The 15,276-nt window shown below is 34.4% G+C and overlaps 2 protein-coding genes across 2 annotated transcripts; one reads left to right on the plus strand and one right to left on the minus strand.

Annotated features, from left to right (window-relative positions):
- The first annotated feature begins 2,487 nt into the window (after positions 1-2,487).
- On the plus strand, positions 2,488-4,867 carry Hexim (Hexamethylene bisacetamide inducible). The gene has a single exon (XM_022070127.2). It carries the CDS (start codon positions 2,918-2,920, stop codon positions 3,920-3,922), a length of 1,005 nt encoding a protein of 334 aa, XP_021925819.1. The 5' UTR covers positions 2,488-2,917; the 3' UTR covers positions 3,923-4,867.
- A 4,460-nt stretch (positions 4,868-9,327) lies between these two features.
- Positions 9,328-15,268, minus strand: Smug (Single-strand-selective monofunctional uracil-DNA glycosylase). Its single transcript, XM_022070464.2, has 5 exons — positions 15,125-15,268; positions 14,758-14,994; positions 13,347-13,610; positions 12,796-12,951; positions 9,328-12,213 (listed from the first exon to the last, which is right to left on the minus strand). The coding sequence occupies exons 2-5, from the start codon at positions 14,992-14,994 to the stop codon at positions 12,070-12,072; spliced, it is 801 nt and encodes a 266-aa protein (XP_021926156.1). The 5' UTR covers positions 15,125-15,268; the 3' UTR covers positions 9,328-12,069.
- Between the last annotated feature and the right edge of the window lie 8 nt (positions 15,269-15,276).

Genomic DNA, 15,276 nt, shown 5'->3' on the forward strand with positions numbered 1-15,276 from the left:
TCTTGATATTTGTTTTAAAAAAACGTTTTGGAGACTTAAATCTGTTTCCATAAAAATGTATTCCATTGGGCCCAACTGATAGAGTTAGTCCCTATTTTCAGTCTGCAGATAGGGGATGGAAGCAAGATGATGCATCATATCCAGAAAGTTTGTTGTTTAAGCCAAACTTGTGTTCCTTTTCATAGGTTTTTTACTTTCTCTGTGAATGCGTCCATCTTTGTGTCCTTATTCATGTCACCCTAATGTCAGTTATTATATACATTAGCCTGATAGCACATTAGGTATAGTAACAAAAATATTAAAATAAAGTTTTATTGTCTGCCATAGTGGGTTAGTTTATAGTTGCAAGCAGATCATTGATATATGTGAGGAAAAGTAAGGGGCCAAGTACCAAACCTTGTGGCACTCCATGATTTACAATGCTTCATCCTGAATAGGTATTATAATTGGTATGGGAAATTTAATATTTACTTTCTGCCTTCTATTATTTAGGAAATATTTAAACCACTGCCTCGCTATACCTCAAGTTCCATAAAGTATATAAGTTTCATCAGTAATAATTCATGGTTGACTTAATAAAAATGCTTTGGCAAAATCCTATACAAGGGTGTATGAGTTTAAGAAATTATCTATTCTCTTGCACATAACTTTCTCAAATATTTTAGAAAATGTCAGCAGAGAAAGTGGTCTGTAGTTAGAGGTGCAGTACTTTTCACCCTTTTTATATAGTGATTTATACTTTGGAATATTGAAGTCTTTCAGGAAAAGTTCCTACAGCCATTGAATGATTACAATGGTAACTTAATGGAATACTTATGTAATATAAGCAAGATTTAATTTAGATGCAATTTCAACATAATCACTAGAATTATTTGACTTGAAATTATTATAAGGTGTAGGATGACAAACAGGAATGAAAGAAATTAATTGTGTGGATGTGAACTTGTTTGAAATAGCTCAGAATTAGGTCCAATTGCAGACACTGGTGTATTAATTAAGTCTGAAACTCTTGTTCCGCTGCGTGGAGATGTCGGGTATTGCTTCATTCCAAACAGTCTAAGAAATATACCAATTATGGCACATTAGAAAGCATTGATGGGTGGCCCACTATCATAGAGTTCAAAAGTATAAAAATAATGCTTAATGCAACCTTAATCGATCGCCACCACTGTAATTTCCTGATTAGGTGTTCAGAATGTCAGTGCACTGTCTAATAATTTAATATTATCAAATTAATTTTAAACGTTAAGATGTAGTTACACATCGGGACCCATGTTTTTCGGGCAATTTCAGTATCAGTTGCATGCTTTAACGTAGCCAAGAACGATATTTCCATATAACCTACGAATTCAACGAACACCAAACAACCGTGAAAATGCTAACACGTTTATGTGCACAGATCATTATACACCATGTTTACACAACCGCTGCAGAATGTTGTACTATCATATAACATCGGATATTGTAAACTGAGTTTTGGCGAGAATCCCCGGAAATGGAATTGATTTTATACAATTCAGACATCAAACTGTATGTACCATATTGCATTTTGTGAATGAATGCTGAAATACTGTGACATATTCATAAATTTTGTCTCATCATCAAGTTGTTGAAGAAATAGTAATGTGTTTGGCCTCCACCTTCCATTTTTCCTTATTTCATGAAATCGTCGTCTTTTGATGGAGGACACAATCACCTCTGATCCTCAGCCAGCATCAGACTACACGGCGCGACATCCCACAGGGCAGCCAACTTCACGAAAGATGGCTCTTCTGGGCTGTTGCGCCGTGTAATTTACTAAATAACTTCACACTTGTCACCTCGAGAACCGAAAATCCTGTTTCTCATCTAGAAGCAAAACAAATATATCACAGCTAATTCTGTAAGAAGAGGCGTTGTTATCCATACCCTAGAAGCCGTAATCACTAATAGATAATATAATCTTAAACTCAATAACGGCACTGACATTGCCCTGACAAAAGTAAGTCGTATTTTTTTGTACAGTGCAGTGAAGGTACGGACATGGATTAGACATGGGTCGAAAATGTATAAATGGACTCTAGTATTTTTTACATAAATACGTCTATATGGAAGGGTCATTCGGCAAAAAAGTGAAAGGAAAACGTGTAACGAAAATGTGTAAGATCCGTATCAACAAATCGACAACAATGGTTACCTATGGAACGTCGTGTTTACTCGGCATTGTTGTTACCTAGGAAAACGTGTAAGATCCATATCAACAATGTGTAAATATGGACCGACAACAATGGTCAGCTTGCGTGCATTGTTATGTTATCTAGGAAACGTCATCTGTTTACCCGGCATTGTCGTGTTACATTACTGCCGTCAACAATCTGCTTTCGTTATTGCGGAAAGAGCTGTGCTGTGAATCGCTTGTAGAAGAAGTGCGTCGTAGGCTAGATAATTTTGACATTACATTTCATATCATTACATTACATTCAGCTACCTTCCTTTCATTGTATTTATTGCTTAAATATAATTTAAATACAGAGACGTATTTACGTCAGATTCTCCGGAACCGTGGTTCCACTGATAATTTTTTATTTTTATGAGTTTTCAAAGAGGTTTGATTTATGTAGCATTTTTGTAATAAAGGATTAAAGTTGGCAATGGAATTCACACAATGCACACTCTGGTGGTGAAAATCTGAAGGTATCGAGTGGAATATATAGATTGGCCACACGTAATTGGAGGCCAAATTTTCGAGCGATAAGTAGCGAAGTGCTGTGGTTGAAGTTGTACTTAACGTTGCTTACCTGCAAGTTTGTAAATGGCGTCGGGAAATTAACTGCAGAAAGTTAATACAGTTGTGTATTTGTGTTGTAAGATTTCATAAGTTTGTTACGGTATGTAATTGGGTAAATGGTAAAAGTGTATAATAAGTAAAATTGTCAACATGTCGGATCATGTACTTTCTACTGATAATAATAGGGAGTCCGTTGATACTGGGGGAAGGGATGACGTAAAATGTCTTGCGCAAACATTTAATAAGCAGCCATCTGGTGACGAGATGGAGAAAACAAATGAAAACAAGGGCGGGAATAATATTCCATATGACGTACGGTATCGAAAAAGAAGGAGAACGCGTCGTGGAAAATCAAAACGCCGCAAACTGAAGCCGTACAACAAACTGTCGTGGCAGGAAGGTAGTGAACAATCGAAACTAGCTAATAAAGTTAGGTCTCGAATGTTCACGCATGGACAACCCGTTGCTCCTTACAATACCACACAATTCTTGATGGAGGATCATAACGATTTGCAAGACTTAGATGTTCAGTTGAAAGCAGTGACAGATTCTGATAGTCTTAGAACGGATGCTTCAGTTTTTCAAAGACCATCCCGAGTGCGTGATTCAAGCCTCAGTGTTGATTCAGAAGAAGACTACTATTCATCTCCAGAGGATGAGGAGGAATTCTTAACAAAGGAATTCTCAAATGCATATGAAGATTTACATGCAGAGAGGTTGCATCAACTGACAAAATCTCAGCTTATTCAGGAATATATACAGCTTGAAGAGAAAGTTGACATGTTAGAGGAAAGGTTGAAAAAATCACAGGCTGTAGAGATAACAGAGAGAGAACAGACTAATGATATTATTACAGATCTTGAGAAACGAGAAATGCAAATTGATGAAGAAACTTCTCGCAAAATGCAGGTATTTCAACAAGAAATCAATAAGTTGTTAAAGGAGAATGAACAGTTGCGTCTTGAAAATGATTACTTGCGTCAGTCATATGATAAGGGAGACATAGTATCATCAGTGTTATCATCAGTTGATTCAGAAAGTGACAGTACATGCACCTCTACAAGCAATTTAAGTGATGAGAGTTTGGGCAGAGAGAGAGGGAATAAAAAGAAACTGTCAAGAACTCGTGACACAGACATTGCAGAAGTGGAATAAGCTTTGTTGGTGGGTAGGCTAATTTTAGCAGCATTGAACTTTCTATTTGATTTAAGGTTACTGAAAAACTCCATTCCAGGTGTGTGTGTGTGTGTGTGCAGTCTTGTAACATACCATTTTAAAATTGCTGTATATTTTTTACATGTACATGTTGAATGCTATCATTAGAAAACTGAAATTTTAATAGATGTTTTAAAACATGTTTGATAAGTCATAAAAATGGAGTTTTTTAATAACCATTAAATTATATAATGTAATATGTCAAATTACACACATTATCTAGATTGTAGCATAATTGCCAGCATTTGCAAATTTTATGTGGAACAGTGCTTATTGTAGCCTACATGTATTGACATATGAATATAAAAGGCGAGTATGTTGTGTATAAACTTGTGTAAAATATCCTCTTACATGATGGTATGGATTATGTTGACATGACAGAGAAAGGAAATTATTTTATGCAGTCAGACATGAGAATATGAGTGAATTTAAGGTTTAAATGAGTGTTTGTATGTTCAGTTACAATTGTCACATCATTTTTACTGGTATTGACCTAAATTACTAATATGTCTTCACCATAATTTGTTTTGATAATTTTAAAGTTACAGTTAGTCCCTCAAAAATTTGTTAATATGGACCCCAGTTCTTTATTCCTGTTTGTGGTAAATAATTACTCAAATGCACTGGATGTGTTGAAGTTAAATGGTTATTTCATTGCATGTGTGTAGAATGTATATAGAACATGTAGATCAAGCTTGAATCTTCTCTTGTCACAGGAAAACATGTTAGATAATATTTCTATCAATATTAAGAAAATCATCTTTGTTACTCTGAATGGAACCACTGATCTATTGAAATTATGTATTGTATTGTGTTAGGGATGAATTTCAAATTTTATCCATTATTAAATGCATATTTAGTATAAATAAATATACACTAATGGAAGCAGTTCTGTTGTCATTATGCAGTTTGCCCTCTGTAATGAGGTAGAACTCTGTTGGTCTATTTTTTCCCGACCCCAACCCCAGAAGAGTAAAATCATTTTGACTTGTACCATGTAGTCTTCACCATCTGTGCCATTAGAAGCTACCTTCTTTTTAATTTTCTGTTGATGTTTGTACATTTTAAAAAATTAATCAAGTTTGCATTTATATTGCATGTTCAACTGCCATAGGTATTCCTTATTGAAGGTATATTCAGTAAATTTAAGTAATTACCACAATATGATGAATCACAAAACAGTAATGATATCATAACCAATGGTGGTAAGGTTGTGAGGTATGACTGTCGACAGCAGGAGGACATATATGCAAAATATGTTGGTACTGAGCTCCTGTATAGTGGTTATGTTACTTTCTTATTTTGTATCTTTTTAAAATCCAATTGGTAACACATTATAGAACATATTCCCTCCCACAATGGTCATATATTTTTCACTTGAACTAAAATTGTGATGGCATAAGTAATGACTTGCTAGATAGCAAATGATAGCTTAATACTATTTAGTGCTAACATGACAACTTATACAGGAATAGGGAGTTTAAATACCTATGCAGGTGCTAGCCAAACTTCGACTGTAATGTTTAATTGTTTAGTGGTATGCTACTGTGATACATTTATAAGTCATGATGCACAGCTATTGAAGGTTAATGGGCAACATAATATGAGTGAGCAGAATTTTCTGTAGGTAGACTAAGGGATGGCCTAGACCCCATTGCAGGCCAAAATGTTGGCTACTTTCTTGCTATAGACATTTTGAAAGTTGACAGTTTCTGTTTAATCTGCTAACCCAGATCCAGCATTGTCTCTGAAGGATCGTAGTTACATGTCTCTCATGTTGATGGCTAAAAACTAACGTGTTCACACTGGGTGAAATTTAATGTAAAAATGAAAAGAAAAGAAAAACATTTAGTTGAGCTGGTAGGAAACTAAAGTTATGTTTATTCAGTTTATTTATACCCATGGATATCATATACCCTTCTTTGGATGTTTTACCTATTGTAAATGTTAGGGGTACTAGAAATTCAAATATTACCCTCCTGTTGCAACTTCATTTCTGGGTGCCAAACATGATAAAACAGTTTCTGCTTAGTCAACACAAAGTATAAGATAAGTATTCCAAAGTGCAGGTCGGCTGTGTTGATAAACTGGTAGGTGGTCCCATACCTTGGCCTGCATGTAGTATGTGATTTACCTAGCTACCTAATGTATACTTAAGGAGTGAGTTGCCCAGGGAATGAGAAATACAGTCGCCCACTTCCCTGAGGCAAGTTGATTTTGCAATTGGTGAGCCATAATGATTTTTATTAACATACTCTGATTCAGTTTCTTCATTTGTTAAATGTATGTATGTGAGGAGTACACTAACCATCATAACACAATGATAGGTAAGACTTGCCAGTGATAGAACTTAATTTGTATGTACCTAATGTTCTTTTGATTGCTGATTTTTTTAAAGTACAATCATGGACTATGCAAAGGGTTATAAGCTCCATTTTTGTGTAAGAGGTGAGGTTTTTGTTAAAAATAAATCACATTTTATAATGACAACTAAAAAATTATGCTTTGTTTTAAATATTTTTAGTCCAATAGAAAAAGAAGGTCCCACTGATTGTTAAGAATAACATGAAAAATAAGTGGTTGGTTTTACAGAATTCTGTTATCTATTTCTTATATCAGTTCCATTTCTGTGTCTTTAAATTGCCTTTATAAATAAAATACTGCTTAATAAATAACAACTGATAAGTTCCTCTGTTTTTTAAAAATTATACTATGCAAAGGAAAAAATCCTTCCTATTTTTAATGCCAACATCATTGTCATAAGACACTGCAGTAAGTTTAAAATTATTTGGCAACAGATTTTGTATGCATTGAGAAACAAGAAATGTTTAACCCTTTGTAGCCAGACTGTCTAAATAATGTTTAATAATTTAATCTATTACAAAGGAAATGTCTTCATTATTATGATAAATTGATTGGTGATGTTTACTAAAGTAATTACCGGTTACTCTAAGAATAAAATATAAACCATAAATACAGTCAGTCAACATAAAACAGTTATTGATTTTAAGGTAGGTGGTACATATAGTTACCATTGGGCTTTAAAGAGTTAAGGCCTTGTCTGGTGAGCAGGACTTTCAAACCCTAGGTCCATCTATAGGTCACCTTGGTGTTATTTTAAATATTAGTACATGACATGCACTTTTTATGTACACTTGATTTCCAGTGATTTTTTAAATTATTTCTTCAGAATCAGTATATTTACAGATATAGTTGTGACTTGGTGTTGGCATGCACTTTCTTGGTTCATTTGAAATATTCAATTTATTTGGTTGGAGGTAGGGTTTGATTTTGGATTATGCCTATATTGTATGGATATGTGTGTCTCACAAACTTTTTAACCAAATGACATATTTTTGTGAAACTTTGTATGGACATCAAGCCACCACAGGCCACCCACCCCCATAGTTTTCTATTTTAAACTATCAATAATACCACCATTACAGTGAACACCTAATTTTTTGAACAGTGCCAGCATTCTATTTAGTATTTTGGGGCACGTACCAAGTGTGGTGAAAGCAGGCAAGGTAAACATATTCAAAAGAAGGCACAATAAAGATAAAATGACTGAAGTGAAGCATAGGTGACACAGGATAAACAAATGTTCATGTTATTTTATAAAATGCAGCAGTTCCTTTTATAACTGCAAGAATTATATTATTAATATATAGCAGTGTTCTGCGACTGGTGTGCCAGAAAATTTTATTTTCACTTCATAGTTAGAAGAAGGGAATATATTATTTTTCATAATATGCACAATGGTTCATCATTGATAGTTTTATTTGACATCCCCCCCCCCCCCCCCATACCTGTATTCTAAGAGGGTATACATATACATATTTATGGTCATATATAGTTTTGTGAGGCACAATTTTGTGGCATGTGAGCATGTCTGACAAATTACGGTCTGCTGCAAATGAAAAAAGTTTGCAGAACACTTCAAAGTAAATAAAATATACACTGCAGTATGGTATTCAGTGTTTGCATAACATATTAAGGCATCTGTGTGGTACAGATGGACTCTTTGGCTATCCCCAAAATAAAATATCCAGTGGAATTAAGTGTGGGGACTTGTACTTTTGACTTTACACAGACAACCAGACGATGTAACTGCTTGTACCATACATAAATAGATTTTGATGGTGGGTTCATCCCAGAGTTAGTTTAAAACAGCCTTTGAACTGCTGTAGCTGATGTGGTTTTGTGAAACAGAACATAACTAGCTTTTCACAGCTGCATTGCCATTTTTGCTATTGTGCTGCATAACAACTACTGGTCTGCTCAAGTACCTAATACGCATATGCACAAAGTTGGATTTTGAAGGGCATGTAAACCTGATGATTTTAAAATGTGCACTGTGTGGAACAAAACTGGTTATCAATTTGATGTGTATAGAGTGACCAGTGGTGCTCATATTCAAAACCAGTTAAGTGGCAATAAGTACTTTGAATTTTGTTCCTTGTCTCCTCAAACTTTCATTATTGTGATAAGTTTATATTATTTAAAATAAATTGTCAAAAGTGTGAAGATAATTTGTAATCATCCTGTACAACAATCATATTAATTTTATGTTGAACAGCCAGGGATGTAATGGCATTAATAATGAAATTAATGCAATAAAATCTTCTTGGGTGACAAGCCATGTCAAAATGGAATCGTAGTCCGTTTCAGAGGCAGTCTCTGTCTCCATCCCTGATGATGGATACACAGAGTGTCTCTGAAACAGACTAAATGAAATAAAATATTCTTGGGCAACAAGCGATTCCATTTTGACATGGCTTGTTGCCCAAGAAGATTTTATTGCATTTAGTCGCTGTGAAAGCCTCAAGTCTTAAGTGAAATGAATGTTGTAAACTTTGTTGGTGTATGGATCAAACCTCAAGTGTAACATTTCATGAAGATGAAAGTTTGATTGTGTAATCCCTTGTGTTGTAGCAATGTTCACTGACTTTGCTTGATGGGATGGGAAGACAAGTCCTTTATTTATTGCCTCTCTGCAGTTCTACCTTATGTGATAGAGTCCTGCTAAATGATGTAACTCTGCTTCTGATATATGTATTGGTTTAATTGCCGGTCACAGTGGCTGCGTGGTCTGATGCGTGGGCCTTGTGCCGCTTGGACACTGGGACTGTGGGTTCAAATCCCACTCAAGGCATGGACGTTTGTCCGCGTATTTCTGTGTTGTGCTGTCCTGTGTACAGGTAGAGGCCTTGCGACAGGCTGATCACTTGTCCAAGGAATCCTACCAAATGTCTAATAGATTACGCAAACCTCCAAAAAGAGGAAAAAGCAGGACGAATGTTATAGGAAAAGAAGAAATATATTGGTATAATTTCTGGGAGGAATTTAAACTCACAAAATCAGTTTATTAGGATACATATGATACATTGTCTTCTGTTAGTGTTCATTTTTGATAGATGGTCTATTCTGTAATTCCTTTACTTGAAATATATCTAACATTGTCATTTTAACTGCACTCTACTTACTCACAGTAAATCTTTGACAATACAACCACGTTTTTGTTTTCCAAACATAAAGCAATAAAAATTCTTCACATGAACTGAAAGTGATGTTACAAGGTTTATTTGCAATAGCAGTCAGTTATTAGTTTGCTAAAATTGTAAAACTGAACACAAGAAACTTTGGTCGGTATTTTAAGTAACTCATTAGTTCCTAGAATGGGGTACTTCCATGTTTAAAATTTATAATTAAATTCATGTTACAATAACTTCCCTGAAAAGTTGGTACTTTGCTGATTAACAAAATTGTTTCTCTTTATGAAACCAGAAGATTCATTAACATTTTTGCAAAAATCCATTGTGTGACCCTATCTTAAGCCAGCTGAATAAAATGCACATATTCACACAGTTTCTCAAATATCCACTTTTCTATTAATGTCTTCAAGTCTCACAAATGGTTTTGTTTCTTCACTAAATTTATGTAAGTACTTTAAACTTTATAATTTCTAGTGCTTGCCTAGATTTATATAGCATATTAATCATGTACAGTTACTGCAGAATGAAGTAATTCAAATAGAGCTAATGGTATTTCAAAACATGTATTTTAACTGTTAATGGATATGACATAATACAATGTGATACGCATCCAGTGCATTTGCTAGCAATCATAGGAGTGCCATTATATATATATATATATATATATATATATGAAATGTTGATGTTATGAGAAATGTAAATGTTGTGGAAGTTAAATAGTTTCTTATTTTTAAGTACTTTTAACCAAGATTACTAACAGGATATGGGACCCTGGTTTGCACAACCAGCTACATGTTTGACATAATTTTGTTTATGGTATTGACTACCATTAAATCTGTCAGTGTCTCCAGAACTCATCAATCTGACTGGTTTTAATTATAGGCTGATTTAAAGTAATGCTTTGCAAACTCTTCTCCTTTCAGAGTATATATGTGGTGCCTTTTGCATGGATAGAATTATGACACAGTTTAAAAAATTGCTGTGTTAATCTAATAGTCACGAAATTTTGTAATATTTTATGTGTGTGTGAATTCAGTGCAAAACCATCACTTGGTCAGCTTGGCTATTGAAAGGATTTAAATATACTGGGTTAAAGTAAGAACAGAAATTTTGATGTTACAGATGCCAATTTCAACATTCCATGAAGAAAATAATCCATGTAATGTTGTGTGTCAAGTACTTCCTTGCTATTGTCTTTCTGTCAGAGCATTTTACAGACAATGACTGGTTCTTCCCATGTATGTAGCATACACATGGCTAATGTTGTGTATAGCACAGACCGTTAATCATGTCTTCTCACTGTGGAGGCCAGGGTTCATGTTCAGGCCAATCAATTGGTGTTTGCAGTGGACTTAGTGGTACTAGGACAGGTTTTTCTTAAGTTCTTGGTTTTCCTGTCATTATCATTCTACCACAGCTCCATATTTATTCATGTATCATCTGGATGATAGACAGTGGGGCCATTAGTGGTCCCATCATAACAGATGCTTTCTGATCATTACTAAGTAGAAAAGTACTAAAAGACAGAGGAAAATGGATATAAGGAAGTATCTATTACACATGTTTTCCAGTCTTGTTTGACCACAGCAGTGGAATGTGTTTATCTTGGCAGTATAATTTGATATATCACTGCTTTCCTTCTTTTCTGTATTTATGTGACATGATTTATCTTGATCTGTATTGCTAGTTTGGTGAGATATGAGCTACAGTCTTGTTCTCCTTTACCACACAACTCAAGGCCATACTTCACGTCTCACAGAAGCAGCTTTACATATTTTGTACATATTTTCTGTGTTAAGATCTCTGCTAGATATTGTTTAAAACAGGATGTTTATACCTTACAAACTGAAAGAATTTTTCTGTTATTGGAATCATATGTCCATCATGCATAAATATTCATTACGTGGTACACGGCTTAAAGGACACTGGTCATACTTTGGTGACATCACAGTGCAGTTCAATTACCATAAGCATTCTTGATATAAGTAGTTTCCAACCTAATAAAGAAATTGTTATTGTAACACACACTATTAAACAAATGTATTTTTCAGCTGAACTGATTACCCTACACATATATACTTTTGATGAACTACTATTTTAACAAGTGTCAGTAGCACAGTTTTAAATTTGGATATACAAAAGAATTTTAAGAAAACCCTTTACTTTGTTCTTGAAGTGAAAATGCAACAACTCTGTAATCATATATAGTGCTTCATTTTTCTGTTCAAATTTTTAAAATCCTTGATCAAGTAGGTGGAAAATACATTTCTATTTTACACATGCTAGAAACTGAGTATGATGGTTAACAACTGCACAATTCGATGTATAGATGGAACCATATGTCTCCAAACAATTTCTTTGTTTCCTTACCTGGTAAAATAATTTGAATGCCAGTCTGTAATTTTTGTATTTATTATGAAGTAAATTAGTCAGCTTTTTTATCTTCAGATCCAAAGATAAAGTGAAGAGTGAGAAATTATGCACTGAAATATATTTTTCCTTGAAAGTAGGAGAAGGAATTATGAATACATTCTGCATCACATAAAGTATAATAAATTAGCTATGCTACATGTATTTTTATGATGTCGGTGTTTACCATGTTTGTTTCATAGGTACAATATTTGTATTAGAACTCAACATGGTCAGTATGTCCAATTCTTGGAGGCGCTTGATTGTTTCTTCTGGCCAGTTTTTTGATGAAAAGTTCCGAGGACTGGGATGTGGAATTGAACCAATCTGTTAAAGAGTGCACTGTTACTTAAGCATTATTCTGTGAAAATAGCTAGGAGAAAATATTATTAAATTTATTACATATTTCAATCCAGTTGCAAACATGTATTTTGTTTGTACTTCACAAAATATGAAATATTCCAGTTTATGGTACTTGTTAACCAATTAATATTGGCAGTTTACTTCTAAAATTTTAAAGAGAAGGAATTAAGAGTGTACTTTACTGAAATAAGGACCATTAAATAGTAGTCAGTGACACATCTGAAAACAATTAGTTTTTAAATCATTTTGCAACACATATTCAGTGAATAGAGCACAGTGAAATTTCAACACATTGCATTGCTGCTCAGAGTAATGCATTTAACTGATGTGAAAGGCTTTAATCAGTGTACAAAACAGACCAGGGTTTGAATGAATGACTCTCTGGATGTGAGACCAGGCCCACAAAATAAATGTATGTTGCACTGGGTGCTTTTACTTTTCCTGTCTTCCTTTAAATTGTGTCATTTGATTTCGTTCTTATCAATGTATTATGAAGGGTTTTTTCTGCACAAAATTAAACCATGCCAAATAATGTAAGGTTATTACTTTTATTTTTGTTTGAAGTTCTGTGCCTGCAACAGCTAAATTAGCCCTTGTCTCAGCAAACTTCCCAATGGCTACAATTACTTCGACTTGCAGGAGCAGCAGAACATCGCGCAAGGCTTCATCACATATGTTATTCACTGATCGTCGATCTGAAGCCTGTCAATCAAATCATAATATTATAAATTATAATTAGTTTCCATTGCCTTGTTAATAATCACAGCCTGCATACCTAGATTATTCAACATACCACATATTAAGATCTGAATTCGATTCAGTTCTTTATTATTATTGGTAACTTATGTGGTTAGAAAATATTTATTAGGTGTTTCCTATGCTAAGCAAACAACACCTTATGGGCTTGTCCATGTTTGTCTCTCATATCTGTCAGCCATTCTTGAGCTGAAAAGTGACACATGGATGGGCCTATAAGGTGTTCTTCACTTCCACTAAATTGATAACAACACTTAAGTAGCCTCTGATGTCTTGTTAAAAATATGTTATATGGTATGTACACAACAGTAATGCATTACTTTATGTAGTTTACTAAGCACCTTAAGCTCTGCTGGAGTGATGTTTTTACCGCTGTTTGTCATGAAGGCCAGTGGACAATAATTGTATACAAATGCATGTTGAAAGAATGTATCTGGATCACCACAAAGCTTCTGAAATAGACCCCAGAACTTCCGGCCGCTCACTTCACTACGTTTACATTCAAGTCCCAACACCTGTCGGGATGGATGTTCCTTTTGTGGCCGCCCAACATGACCAGATATCCTCAACCATTCCCGTACAATTTTCACCTCACCAAATGGAACCTACATCAGTAACATCCATTATTGTGTTATAAAGTATTATGATAAGACAATAACAATGCAATTTAAGTATATATAGGCATATGTAATTTGTCTATATAAACATGTATTATATAAAATGTCAACACAATATTTTTCTGTATTTATTAAATAATCATATTGTGGCTACATATTTCAATGTTCAAATCAAGCCACAATGATATACCAATATATTTACATATGTCTGCAACATTTTTTTTACTAAAGTATTACTTAATTTAAGTATTGTGTCTCTATAGTTGCATTTAATATTATTGTGGCAATTGTATATAGTATAGCTGATATTAGTCCTTAAAATTATTAGTGAAACTGTTCAGTGCTACAGTATTCTAATACCAGTAAACTGTTTATAAAGTTTTGTGTTATGGTGTGTGTTACACTGCATTCATTCATCAGAGGCTGAAGTTCAGCATGGAATACATATAATAAAATTCCTGAATATGGTAAATTACTCTTGCTGGTGGTGATCTTATGCTATCTGAATGGTTTTTAGACTTTCTATGTTTACATGAAAAGTATTTGTGTTTGTTAACTTATATGTTTGATTTCATTCTGCTGTAAATTTTCTCAGCTCTCAAGTTGCCTGTGTCTTAACTTTGAGACTTGATTTCTGTATCCATGGTTTGTGATTCTGATTCAGAGTCAATACACTAACAGAGTTTAACTCAGGGTAGCTCAGTACAGTGATTAGGCTATATAGCCTTGATGAATGCAGTTCAGAACTGGCAGAAGTGTATGTGTTTCCTCTCCACATCTGGACTGGACTGTCTGATCCAGCCTCCTGTTCAGTGTGCCAAAGGTTCTTTTCCTGGGGGTAAAGTGGTCAGGATGTAAAGCTGACTAGTCACCTCCATCAGGTGCTGAGGTTAAGAAAATGTGAAGCTGTACTAACATTCACACATCATGATGTGGGCAATTAAATATAGAAGCAACTTTACTTTTGCTTTTGCAGAAACAAAATGTTGCAAACATTGGTAGTTTACAGCAGTATGTGTAGTAATACCAGTGTAGTTTAATAATGAACATGTAGCCACAATATAATTGTTAGTGAATACTGTATGGTTAAAAAAGAGCATGCTTCAGTATAAAACGTTTTGCAAGTGTATCTTACCCCAGTTTGGGACATTCCCCATGGCCCAGGATTCATACCTAAAAATAATATCTTTTTTGTTGATGTACAAAACTTGTGAACAAAATCTGAATGCACATCATATGCATACTCTAGTGGATTGTAAATGTACTCAACTGGATCACAAAATAATAAGGCATTTAATCTGACACTCTGAAGTAACTCTGTTGTTAATAATCTGTGAGCTACTGAATCTGAACCTTCAGTTGCATTTGCCATCTGGAATGTAAAATGCAGGAGGTAAGTTGCATTATAAACGAAACTCCTGCATTTGACCTTTTAGATTTGCGTGAACGTAAATATCACTCATGTCTTGTCACATTTTCTTCGCTACAAAAACGACACTCACCCGAATCCTACATTTTTAGGTTTCAAGGAAATTTATCACTCCCGAATAGTATAAACATTGTTTCCCCACCAGCGCTATTTATGGACAAATGTGGAACATATGTTACCAATACGAAACGCACCAGACATGGCCTCCTTTAAAATGGCGTTGTT

The sequence above is a fragment of the Zootermopsis nevadensis genome, unplaced genomic scaffold, assembly GCF_977971745.1.
Source record: "Zootermopsis nevadensis isolate Lab colony 2312 unplaced genomic scaffold, Znev_1.0 Znev_ptg000011l, whole genome shotgun sequence".
Taxonomy (NCBI): domain Eukaryota; kingdom Metazoa; phylum Arthropoda; class Insecta; order Blattodea; family Termopsidae; genus Zootermopsis; species Zootermopsis nevadensis.